The 12,473-nt window shown below is 47.9% G+C and overlaps 1 protein-coding gene across 5 annotated transcripts in view; it reads right to left on the minus strand.

The window, feature by feature from the left end:
• The window catches only part of TTC28 (tetratricopeptide repeat domain 28), a 106,858-nt gene that overhangs the window by 12,021 nt on the left and 82,364 nt on the right, over positions 1-12,473 (minus strand). For all 5 annotated transcript variants that reach the window (XR_010082700.1, XR_010082699.1, XM_063416104.1 and 2 more), the window contains 6 exons: positions 12,167-12,385; positions 10,043-10,208; positions 7,235-7,375; positions 3,900-4,044; positions 2,839-3,018; positions 1,100-1,820 (listed from right to left, as the gene is read on the minus strand). Coding sequence is in view for 3 of the 5 variants with exons in the window: in XM_063416104.1 (XP_063272174.1) it covers positions 1,100-1,820; positions 2,839-3,018; positions 3,900-4,044; positions 7,235-7,375; positions 10,043-10,208; positions 12,167-12,385 (1,572 nt within the window). In the remaining 2 variants the exon portion in view is untranslated. The remainder of the gene's footprint in view (positions 1-1,099; positions 1,821-2,838; positions 3,019-3,899; positions 4,045-7,234; positions 7,376-10,042; positions 10,209-12,166; positions 12,386-12,473) is intronic.

The following is a 12,473-nucleotide window of genomic DNA, read 5'->3' on the forward strand; positions in this document are numbered from 1 at the left end:
GGAAGGGGCAGTACCCAGACAGCCTGAGCTGCTGAAAGCCTCTGCTTGCTGGCAATGCCAAGCACCGTGTCCACACTCGTTCTTTTCTGCCTAGGAAGTGGTCATTTTTGGGGCTTTTTAGTGCTCTTTTGAGACAGAAAAATCTTGGAAGGAAAATGAAATCCCAAATGAACTGTGAATCGTAACCTGAACTCACCTCACAGCTGGTACTACCTGAACTCCATCCTAATGCTGGACTCAACATGCCTGAAATCACTGTCAGCCTGACTCATATTAACAAGTTCCCACTCCTCCAGCCAGGTGCAGTTCACACCAGAGCCATATTCACCACAGTTTCCTGAGCTAGTGACATGGTTCTGCTGCCTGTGCAAAAATCAATTTGGGGAATGCCTGCAGCTTTCAAAAACCAGGCCTCGTGCCAGGAAGAAAAATTAGGTTATCTGTACATATTCCTGTCACAGCACTGCTGAACTCCAACACTTTGTCATTCCAAATCTCAACGTACAGATCTAATTGAGAGGGAGCAAGCACCAGCACTGCACAAGGAGCTGACACTGCTGAGACATTCCCAATGGAAGCAAGGGAAACCTTTCTCCTAAAAAGATGAAAGGAATAAGCCCTACAAGGTTTATGTCACAGAAATCACAGCTACTTGCTGCTGCTGCTTCTAGCAGCACTTCTCCTGCCTCCTGTTGAAGTGTCACTAAATCTTCCATTAAAAACTCTATGTGTGCTCCAGCTGACTCCATCCCACAGACACAGGAAGCTTGAGCCTGGAGATTTCAGACATAGAAAATGAGTTGTTTGTACTGCACTTTATTTCTTTCCAGTCATGAAACACACTTCACCTCACAACTGTTTTTAATTATACCCAATCCATACCCACCTACTGTGCCCAGTGAAACACTGGTGAGTCCTGTGACACGGACATTCAGCCACATTCAGCTGAATCAGGGTCTGAGACACAGCGGCTGAATTCTGGGAAAGCACAGGGCACACGCTGCTCCCAATTACCTGCCAGCACTGCTCCTTGCTTAGCTCATATAGCCTGGCAGCTGCCCAGAAACCCCATCTGATTTGTCCAGAAGACTCTTCCTACCTGCCCAGTTGGCCGGATGGGAGAACTGTTTGCTGCTCTGCACGGTTTTCATCGCTTCTCCAAGGGCCGCGCTGGCTTTCATCCCGTTCAAGAGAGAGGAATAGAAGGCGTGCACAAACATTTTGGAAGCAGCCACAGGAATGGGCCAGAGTGACACAAGGACACATTGAGCCCCAGCAGCCAGGAATGCTCTTGTCAAGCCAATGACTCCATCAGAAGTGACTTTGCTGTTGGACTCCTGGTAAGAGCCAAGAACCACCAGCTTGACAGGAAGACGCAGATCCAGCACATCAGCCGCTGTAAGCAGGAACTCCTGGAGAGGAGGGCAGTCTGAGATGCTCTCCACATCACTGGCATCATCCTGCATCCTAAGAGATTCTGGGATTGTGTAGGGGTTCCCAAAAGAACTCTTGCTGCTGGCTGGGTTGCTGTCAGTGTTGGGTGTCAGGACCAAAGCAGCCAGTTTCCAGGAGACGTGGGTTGCAAAATGGACACATTCTGCCTGAGTGAGGGCACTCATGACTCTCTCCTTTGTTGATGAGCTGCCGACTAAGGGCTGGCAGCCAAGTAACTCAGATACCATATATGCTTCCTCCTCTGCAGAGGGCATAGGTCCCCAGAGCCACCTGTCCATAACTGCTGAAGGGAGCTTGGGATTTCCTATCACAGCTGCCATTGAGGTAGAACTGGAGTAAGCAGGAGTATTCTTCCTCACATGGGACTACACAGAGAAAGAGAAAGACAAAATTGGGTTCAAAGACCTGGTTTTTATGGTGCTGGTAGTAAAATGTCCTGTCCTCTGGCTCTAAGCATAAGTCTGGTTGTCATATTACAGGAAGACTGTGTTTCTTTAGTTTCTTCTGTTTAACTATTCCCAGGAATACCTCTGTTTGAATCTAGTCAAGACTTCTATCCCCAGATCTTGGGTGAACAAAAAGGTATGAAAGGAAGGAACAGATATAGCCCAGATCCCTTTGAGGGCTGCAACAGAGCTAAAAACATGAAGAAGATTCCAGGTTCTCACATTACTGGAATCACTAAGTGGTTCCCTGTATTTCCAGTATCAGTGTCAGCACTGCCAGCAGCAGTGGTCATAGATACTGAATGGAATAGCAGTAATGCTGACAAGATTCAGACCCTTTTGCTGTTCCACTGACTGTGCTTAACCCAGGGCAAACCAAGATGTGGCCCAAAACACTGCCCAGCAAGAGCAAACGTGACTTGGTGCATTCTCCCAGAGACCTGGGCATTAGAAATGCTGCTGCCAAACCTCAGCATGGAGATACTTCTGCAGGATTTACCTGTGGGATTTGCCTTCCTTCATAGCTTTGGTGTCCTGAGACATTAGTGGCCTACTCAAAATGCAGGTGAACATACCAGCAATGTGACAGGACAGTTAGCTTGGCAAGGAAGCTCAGCACAGAGCACAGACACCTACATCTCTGTAGTCTACCATGTAGTTCCACACCCAGCATCCTTTAGAGGAGGATATCCAAATGATCCAATCTCCTTGTCCTTCCTGGCATGCCTGGGGCTGTGGTTTTGTGCTGCAGGAACTACATCAGAACCTACTTCAGAGCTGTGGTACTCAGCGTGCTCCTGAGAGCCAGGGTGGCCTGTTTGTGCTTCCTGTTGTTGTGTCTGGCACAGCAGGACAGGGCTGAGCTTTCTGAGCATGTACCAGGGCCTGCACCCACAGGAGAGGTTCTGTGAGAGGGGTTTCATGAGCAGTGTCACACCTTGGAGCTGGCATTCAGGGACTGGATGGAGGGCACTGCGATGAGGCTGAAGCGCTCGTACAGGTACTCGTTGGAGGAACTGCCCTTGAGGAGAGCAAAGGGAATGAGGTACAGTTCTCCCTCCAGAACCAAGATCAGCTGGCGGTGGCGGCCCACAGGCCCACTGGAATGCATCAAACCCTGAGAAGGAAGGAGAGAGAATTAGTTTGGCTCTTTCATTCCACCCATGTCCCTGCCTGCCCTTCCCAAGCATCAGGCTCTAGTCTGACCCTGTGTCAGGTTTGGAAACACCCACACCAGAACCACGCTCTGTGTGACAGATGAGCACATGTCCTGTGCAGCTGCACTGCTGCCCACCTGTGCCCAGGCAGCTCCACTGGGGCAAGTGAGTGCTGAGGGCACTGACACATCTGCTCTGGGCCATCATCCCGGCCTCAGCCCACGTGGTGCCCAGCCTCACCCTGGTCCTGCAGCTCCTTCTGCTCCAGCCTGAAACCTTGACTATCCCCAACCACTTACGCCTTGTCAGTACTGTCATCACCTTATCCTTTGTCAGAGAATATTCTTCCTGATATTGAATTTCTAAATAGCCATTTCCTCTGGAGAACAAACAATCCACAGACAGATTGTGTCCATGGCCTGCACTTCCAGCCACTTGCCATCATCATCAACCCAGAGTTACCAAAAGATTTAACCAAAAAGCATCTTAGGGATGAGAAGTGAAGCAGAGAGATTAGTCAATAGGGAACACGCAGCTGGGCACAAAATGTGGCAACTGCTGCTGGTCCCATGTACCTGTGGAAATTTATTCATTAGTGTATCATACAAACAATTCGTTTTCACTCCAGGAAAGAGTACCTCAAAGCACTGGAATCTGCTCCAGCTTTAACACTGGCAGCCCAAAAAAAAAAAAAAAAAAGAAACCCCAACTCTAGATGGTCACTAAGACCCCTTCCAACCCAGAGTTCTGTGAAAATACCACGCTTCAGAAACCAGCCCCAAGGTGTCTGTTCTTGCTTTCCCACACTGAGAGGGTTTTGGTGTCTGTGCCAAAGGCTTACTCCTTCCATGGGTCCTATCAGCAAGTCGTAGAGAGCACGGAGTGGGGGTTTGGTGAAAGGAGTCTGCCTCCTTGGAAGCGATGATGTTCCATCCTTAGCAGGAGACATGGTAGTGCTGAACAGGCTGGTCATGCTCTGACAGCTCCTGTGGGCAAAAGCCAAGGGAGAGGTTAACTGCAGGAACCCGAGCTGCCCTGTGGCTGCCCTGACTTCTGACAGTGACATGAGCCAGGCCCTGTCATCCAGGGCACTCTGCTCTGTAAGATGCTTCATGGGAGGATTTTAGGCTCCCATTCAGCTTCACACCTCAGTGAACAGTGACATTAATGGCAGGATGAATCAGCTGCAGACAGCATATGACATTGCTATGGAGTTTCTCTGCACACTCCAGTGCCTGACCTGCTGTTCCCAGTTGCTCCTGCACACCTATGGGAGCAGATGTGTGCAGGCAGGCATGAGACCCACTGACAACTGACCACAGCCACAGCAGGATTTGCACTTGGGTTGTGCACCAGCTGACCTAGCATGATACCAGAGGAAATGTGACAACAGGCAAACCATGAGACAAAGATTCTGCACTTCTGCCACTGCTCTGCAACACCTGGTGCCCATTTCTGATATTCCCAGAGCTCTGCACGTCATCTCCTGGCATCAGCAGCCACAAATGTCTGCCCTGATGAGGAAATGAAGTTGCCCCAGTTTGGGCTCATTAGTCCAGCAGCTGTGCACCCCAGAAACATTATCCTTGGCTTGGGGCCATGAACAACCATCTTATGTGGAAAGGGTAACTTTCCAAAACATTTTAGCAGGTGGACCTCAAAGGAAAGGTAGGGAAGCCTGGGACATACCCCAACCATTTCTGATACACACCAACACAGACTCAGAAATTGCATTTTTCCCCTCTCTTTCTCTCCTCAGCTGCTGCAACCAGCCTCCTGACCCAGCTCACATCATGTCTAAAACCTATAGATCTCTGAAGAAAAAATGCTTTTACCACTCACAAGAAAGTTCCATCTTATGGGCACATAGGAGTACTCTCAGAATGTCAACAAAAGCTTGGTGTCTGACTGCCCATGCTCTCCAACCCACAGATTCTAGTGACAGTACGAGTATGCTGCTCTTGCTGCTGGAAACTCATCTGGGGTGTTTGTGCACCAGGGGATCAGCACAGGCTTGGTGCTGTGTGCTCCCCTTACACCCGTCTGCCCCGCTTCACTGCAGCACCTGACTGCAGGGTTCAGCTTTGTGAAGCACAGATTTTAAAATCAGATCAGGAAAGAAAATCTGTGCAGGGATATCCCAGTGGTCCCCCAGGACCTGGTGCCCTGGTCCTCCCTGAGGGGCTTGGTGCCAGCAGGCAGCACTTGCCAGCCCCACAGTCCATGTTCAGCCAGTGTTATACACTAATTTACTGCAGGGAACAGGAGCTTGATTACTCCAATCAGTAAAGCCCTCTTGCATCTTGGTTTTCCCAGCCAAGCAGCTCTAGATTTATTTCTTCACCACTCAGACTGCTTTTTATGAGAACAAAACCAAGGAGGCGCCGTAAATCTCTCACATCTCCTGCCTCTGTATGTGTGTGTGTACACAAAGAGTGAGCAAATCTACAGGGGAGGATGGATAGATCTTTTGTGGCAGTGGAGCTGATCAGGAGCCCTGGCCAGCCCATCCCTTCCCCCCAAAGAAGCCAACAAAAGGCTCCAGGTGCACTGATGATTTCTACCTTGCTCTTGTAATGCAGAGGATCCCTGATGTCTGAGCTGTGAAATCTCTCATTTGGAAGCCTTTGCTCAGACTCTGCAGTGCTGCTGATTTATAACCCTTTGTACAGGCAGCCTGGCCTGCAGCAAGCAGAGAAACAGCACAAACAGCCAGGGCTTAGCTCTGCTCCCTCCCTTTGTCTTGGGGATGCAGGAACAAAGCAAAGCCTCAGAGAACAGGGTCAGACTGACCTGGCTGACCACCAGCCTCACACGTGCTGGCTCTGCCTGCTGAGGAGTGGCTGAGCCAGGGCAGGAAGGAGGGGCTCATCCCAGCAGCAGCACAGAACTGTTCCTGCTTTAGCACTTATTAGGATTTTGGACAAGTCAAATACTCCCCATGGCCAAGCACAGCCACTGGGAGGGCTGGAAGTCAGGCCTGGTGCTGCAGGGGTGTGACAGCCTCAGGAAGCTGGATACCCATCAAGCCTTCCTCAAAGAGACTCTTCCTAAAGATGCAGCCCTAAATCCACAATTAGGGCCTTAACACACACACACACACACACACACATACACATACTACAAAGCTGCAGGAAGCTCCAGAAAACAGCCAGATCTGAGCTCCCTGTGGATCCTTCAAAGGATCCACAAGTATCTCCCAAACCCACTAGAGGTTGCAAAAAACCCACAGCCCACCCAGCACTCTCTGCCAGGGTAGTCTGCAGTGTTCCTGAAGATTAGCATTCCCTGGAACAGAATCACATCCTAATTCCCCTTGTAATGAGGGACAATTTCCTCTCTTTCTAAGCCTGATAAACTAGCAAAACATCTCAGCAGTTCTGGGGATCTGCCTGTGTGATCCAACACCAGCAAGTACTCATAGTCCTTCATCAATGCAGCAGCTTGAACAGATATGCTTGTGGATTCTGAGAGAAGAAAACCAGGCCAGTTGCTGGTGCCAGCAGGCAGCTCCCAGTTCTGTGGGGATGCTGTAACAGTACACAAGCTCCAGTGGTGGCTCACAACACTCCAGGCTGATCACATTTGCTTTTCTAGCTGAGCAAGGCCTAGGGTATCCTGTGCTCATAAAAACCACAATCGAGCACAGATCCAATCAGAAACCCTGGGTTGCATCACGCAGGCACACTGGAAAAATTCTGTCTTCAATTTTCTTTCCAAATGGTTGCCCTAAGCCCTAATCAGCACAGTCATGTGAAAGGCTGAGAACAAGTTGTAAGAGGCAGAAAATGAGTGGAGACTTGCAGCTAGTACAGTCCTGTAACTCTGGAAATGCAGCATATTCCCACCTAATTGGTGCAACACTTGAGATCAACAGAAACATTTATTTCTGTAACAAGCATGCAGGAGAGAGCTCCAAGTTCACAGCAGGGACAAAACAGCAATTGCTGCTCCCCTACAATTGCTTGGAGTCTCAAAATCAGCACTTGGCCAGGAGAAGAGCAAATTCAGAACAGCTGCTCCTCTGGACAGTCATCAGTCACAACTGGGACCAGTCCTTGCTGGCTCTGCTCTCCAGCACTGGCAATGGCTGCACCTGAACTTGCAATTTAGAGAGAAGCCCATCACCAAGACATCTCCTGCTTGCTGATCCCTGCAGCAGTGCTGCATCCTCACCTGTTCAATAGGTTGTTCCTGCTGACCATCCTCAGGAAGCCAGTTGGATCAGTCATTGAGTTCAGCTTGTTATTCATCTCCTCAAACTGCTGGTCCATGATATCCCCAGCTTCACTCTCTGTCTCACTGCTAGCACAGGCTCTGGGGGGGAATCAGTGACATGAAGGGGTCATTGCTGCGAGAAGGAGCAACAGCTTGATGACAAATGCTCGGCCAGTTTGAGCAAAAATGTTTTCCAAACAGAAGCTCAACCTAGATCTCATGCCAAATCTTCCCTGGCTTGCCTTTTGTCAGGCATATAAGACAGTACCAGGCTCATTTCCTCCTCTTCTGGGATTCCTCAAGGTTTAGTGAGTGGCACACACAGGGAGTGCAGGGCCCTTCCTGTGCACTGCAGGCAGGGACCTCTAAAGCTGCAGCACAACACTGAACAGCTGAGTCTGCAGGAAACACCAGCTCAGCCCTTATCTGCCTAAGAACACGTGTGAGCACATCCTTTTCACATCTCCACAGTTCACTTCAAGCTCCACGTACTTCCTTTACTGGCAAAGAGCTACAAAGCAGAGGGAGCTGTGTTGCCACTCCTGTTATACAAAGAGGGGAAGCACAGAACAATTTACTCTGTCAGTGCCCCAAGTGCAGCAGCAATACAGAGAAACAGCCCAACAATTCTGAATTCCCAGTCTCCTGACATTAATATCTGAACTTTATCTGTGCAGTTGGGGTCCTTATGGTGGGCTGGGTTGGGCTCAGAGAGCATTTTGCATGTGAATCGTTCTCTCTACTTTGTACACTTTTGTTGTTAATGTTGTGCTGTTACTGTTTGTTTCCTTGTCTCATTGCTGTTTCCAGTAAATTGTTCTTATCTCAACCCATGATCTTCACCTTTTGTGCCTCCAATTCTCTTCTCCAGCCTCCAGAAGGAGAAGAGACAAGCAGGGATCAAGCAAGTGGTACTGGGGTTTGGAGAATCTCAGTGGGAGAACTAAACTGGGGAGGACCATTCCTAAACCACAACAATGGCACATCACAAACCTTGGAATCTGTACACTTAAGATAAACCTACGATGCTACATGATGAAGCCTCTTTGCATCTCATTTCTGCTTCTTTTTGGGTTCCTGACAGCTTGAAGCCTCTCCTCGAGGGCATGTTTCCCAAAAAAAAGCACAGGAATTAAATGAACACACAAGCCATACTTGTGCAGGCAACTAGAGCTGTACCTCTGATGCTGTACTCTTGAGAGTGAATTTCCTGGTCAATATGATTTATAACCTGGTAAGTCCTGACAAAAGCCAATTGCTTCATGAACAATGAAATGGGGACAGATGAACCACAGACGGGGGATAAAAAAAAATCCAACAGAAGGGAAAAAGGGAGAAGAAAAGGTTGTTAACAACTTTTCCCTGCACATTTTCCTCCAGCTGAGGCATGCTCAGCTCTGAGTCCTGGCACAGTTTGGAGTAACACTCACAGCTCCTTAAAGAGGCAAAAATCTTGAGTTCATGAACCCAAGAGAGCAGGTCACATGCTCTCCCTAAAGAGAGCAGAGTCTGTTCTGACACAAGTTCAAGCAGACTTTAAAATCCCTTCCACTTCTTATTTTTTGCAAGAATGCGTTACTTTGAGGATTAATTAGAGCAGCTGAAAAGAACCCTTTCTAGCAGAACCTGAAGGCTGTAGTGTGGAACTGAACATCCTGTGCATCCCTTCGCCTCCAGAAAGGGTGAAGACATGCTCTGGAGACTCAGCAGTACCTCTGACCCTGCTCACAGCAGCGTGGACAGCACCAGCTCCTCAACCTGAACCCCAGAGCACTCCAGCAAGCCAGGGACTGAGTCCCAGCAAGGCAAGTTCCTTCACATGTGCTGTGCATATTCACACCCTGCTGCTCTCTGGTGCTGGGCACAGCACTGGGGCTGGGAATGAGGCTTCTGCTGGGGACCTGGCAGTGGAATCAGCAGGGCTGAGGGGAAGCACTTGAACCACACAGGGAAGAAGTGTCAAAGCAGAAAGTGATGTTCACCCACGTGGAACAGCCAAGATTTGTTTGCTTGATTCCCTGCACATGATTTTACACAGGGAAAGTACCACACTGGTCCAAGGATCTTGGAGACAAGCATTAAACTCACAATCCTTATCCAAAAACATACCCCTACCATTACCACAAAGTGAGGAAGAAGCTGACACCCCAGCAAATTAAAAACTCATCCCAGAACCTGAAGACTGAAGGACTGCCTTTGCCAGGAGGAGACTCTGTGGTGACAAACAGTTAATGAAACTAAAAACTGTATCTGCAAAACTGCTGCATGAGGTCCAACTGCAGATTTCAGTTATGGATCTTGTGTATCTGCACGTCTGCAGGGTAGGACTCAACAATCAACATGTGAGTTCTCAATTATTTACTCAGCTATAGCCACAACCACATTGGGGGGGTGGTAAGAATTCCTATGATATTTGCAGTTTTTCAAAGCAAACCGTTGAAAGAGAATTAACTACACTGGAAACTGTAAGCAGGATGAAATCTGTCCATATGCAGTCAGATATGGCACCTGCCTCCTCATCCAAGCTACAGATTCACTCCACAGCCTGTGGGTTTGAATCTTATTTGCATGTGCATAGAGTTGTTTGGCAGGAAAATAATCATGGTTGCAAAAACAAAGCCTTTTTTTTTTGTTGCTGCACTGAAAGTTTGCCCCTTCTGTGACTCTCAGTTCTCAGACTTTTTGGCCAACTAGCTCATCCCGAAGTGTTACAAATTCAGATGGGGAGCAGAGATGAGGATGTCAGATCCCCTGAGCCCAGCTCACCTTGTGTAGTAGGAATCCACTCCCAGAGCCTCCCGCACGCTGGAGATGTGCTGCTCCAGTGCTGAGCTTGTCAGTGTCTGCAGGGCCATGCTGTTGGCTTCATGGAAGTCCCCAGCATTTTCTGTCAGGCTGTCACCCAGATAATACTCATGGAATTTCAGAATTCCTGCAAGGCACCAGAATCAGGAGGTTATTTCTGCAGGGCTGGAACAGTGCTGCCAGCAGTTGTCTAAGAAAATGGCACAGCCCCAAGCTTTTGGCATTTCCAGCATAACTGGGGCAAAGTGTTCTGTGCCAGGTCTCCACTGAACTTCTCCAGCATTTCCAGCTTTGTTTTTAAAATCTGGGTTTGTGCTTTGCAGATAATGGCTCAAAGGCACAAAGGCAGAGGAGAGCTTTTATGAGATGCTCAGAATGCCTTTGCTATTGCAGCACTCATATAAATTATAAACCAGACCTTCCATACAAACCCCTAGTAGAGTAATTCACATTTCAATTGATGCACGTGAAAAATATCTATTAATAGCCTCTGAGCAAATTAACTGAACACACAAGGCTGAACAAGAGTGTTGTTACTACAGCAGAACCTCCTCACACCACACACAGTGATTTCACTCTACAAAAGGAAAGAAGATGGATTAAAGCACAGTGAATTATTAAAAGATAGCATTTCACAATGGGTAAACCAGATAAAGGCCACTTCCTGTTTTGCTGAGAATTCCACTGCTACTGCAGATAAAACCTTCCTGCTTTCAGACTGGTCTATTCTTCCTGACATAATTAATTCTGCAGCCTGTGATCAACAGTAAAAGGCTGCTCTGGATGCCTAGGCAGCATCAATTATTACACCAGTTAGAGAAGAGTAGAAAACAAAGAATAAAGCAATTCTTCCTGCAGCAACACCAGCAAACACAGCAACAGCCAAGAGGTTCTGAGGGTTCCATGTCAGGGAGTCTGTGAGGACCCTGGGCTGCCACTGAAGCTGCTCTCTCTGCCAATGAGTAAGAACAGGTCAGCATGGCTGGACCAGAGTCACTACTGAAGAGCTCCCAGCAAAGTTTCTTGAGAAAAACCCCTGAAGCAGCACAGCCTGTACCGTTCCAATCACCTGAGAGAACCTTCAAAAAGGCAGCACAAACCATGGACTCCAACACTGCAACTGCTTTTCTCCAAGACTCACTTTGGGCAAGGAAGAGACTGATCATGAAGCTCAGTGGCAAATCCTACACTTGATCCATATAATTTAATAATTTAATAAGCTCAGCCTGATAGTGATACTATCAGAATTATTGGCATTTTATTGTGCAAACTACAGGCCTGAAGAGCCAAATAGTGACTGGATGCACAGCAGGACAATCCCATCTTACACTCAGACACGCAACATTGCAAAATGCTCCTTAAAATTGTCTCTTCCAACCACTGTCATCCCATTGAAGTCAGGCATGTGTGCTTCCTTCCCTTTCTGAAGCATTTTTCGTGCAGTCTAAATAGTGCTTTTTATCTCCTTAGCTTTGTCATGATGAAGGGCTGCAATTATTAAATTATATCCAGAAAGAACTTGTTAAAATTTATAGTCATCACTTTATTAGATAATGAATAACAGCTGTCTGCAAAAAGCAATCCTCTTCAAATTAATCCTCCTTGCTCCTCTGTGATAAGTGTTTCCACATTCATGTGAGGATCAGGCAGTTCAATGGCATATCAGGAAGTGGGGATGCCCTTCTGTTTTCTGCAATCCACTTCAGTGAATAAACGTCAAAAGCTTTTGGAAGAATAAAGCACAGAACTATAATTAAAGTAGGGATTCTTATGCATAGGAGATTCTCATAGAGCCAACATATTTGGAATTTCATTACTCTTCTGTTCTGCCCTGTGGGAAATATATACAGATTGGAGGTTGAAAAATGAAAATATTAAACATGTGAAACATTTCCATCTCCAGGTGAACATCAAAGTCCTGAATAAGCACTTCAGAGTCATTACTGCTGTGGCTATGCCACAGCTTTTAGTCTATTCAGCTTTAAGGTACTAGATGGAAATGATTCCCTTCTACATTCGCTCTGGTCACAAATTCATTCCTATTCTCCCTTTGTAAGGCCTTTTCCCAGACAAAAAAGAGCTCACCTGCCCCAGGAGCCAGCAGCCAGCTGTACAGATAACCTGCAGCCAGTGAGTAGTAGAGAACAAGTCCCCTCTGGCCATTCACAGTCTCCAGGACCTGGTCAAGGGTCACAGGAGAATAGGGATCTGAGTCCTGCTGCCCAGTCTGGCGTTCCACGAGCAGGTCAGCAAAAGCCCTCGTTCGTCCTCTCTCTGCTACTGCCAGTGCCTCGTCATGGTGACCTAAAAAGACAAAGCCATCTCTCAGACCTGACACAAGTGTGGTCTGCAGTGCCATGTTCACGGAACAGGGACAGTTGCTATCCCAATC

This window comes from Prinia subflava, chromosome 19 (assembly GCF_021018805.1).
Source record: "Prinia subflava isolate CZ2003 ecotype Zambia chromosome 19, Cam_Psub_1.2, whole genome shotgun sequence".
NCBI lineage: Eukaryota > Metazoa > Chordata > Aves > Passeriformes > Cisticolidae > Prinia > Prinia subflava.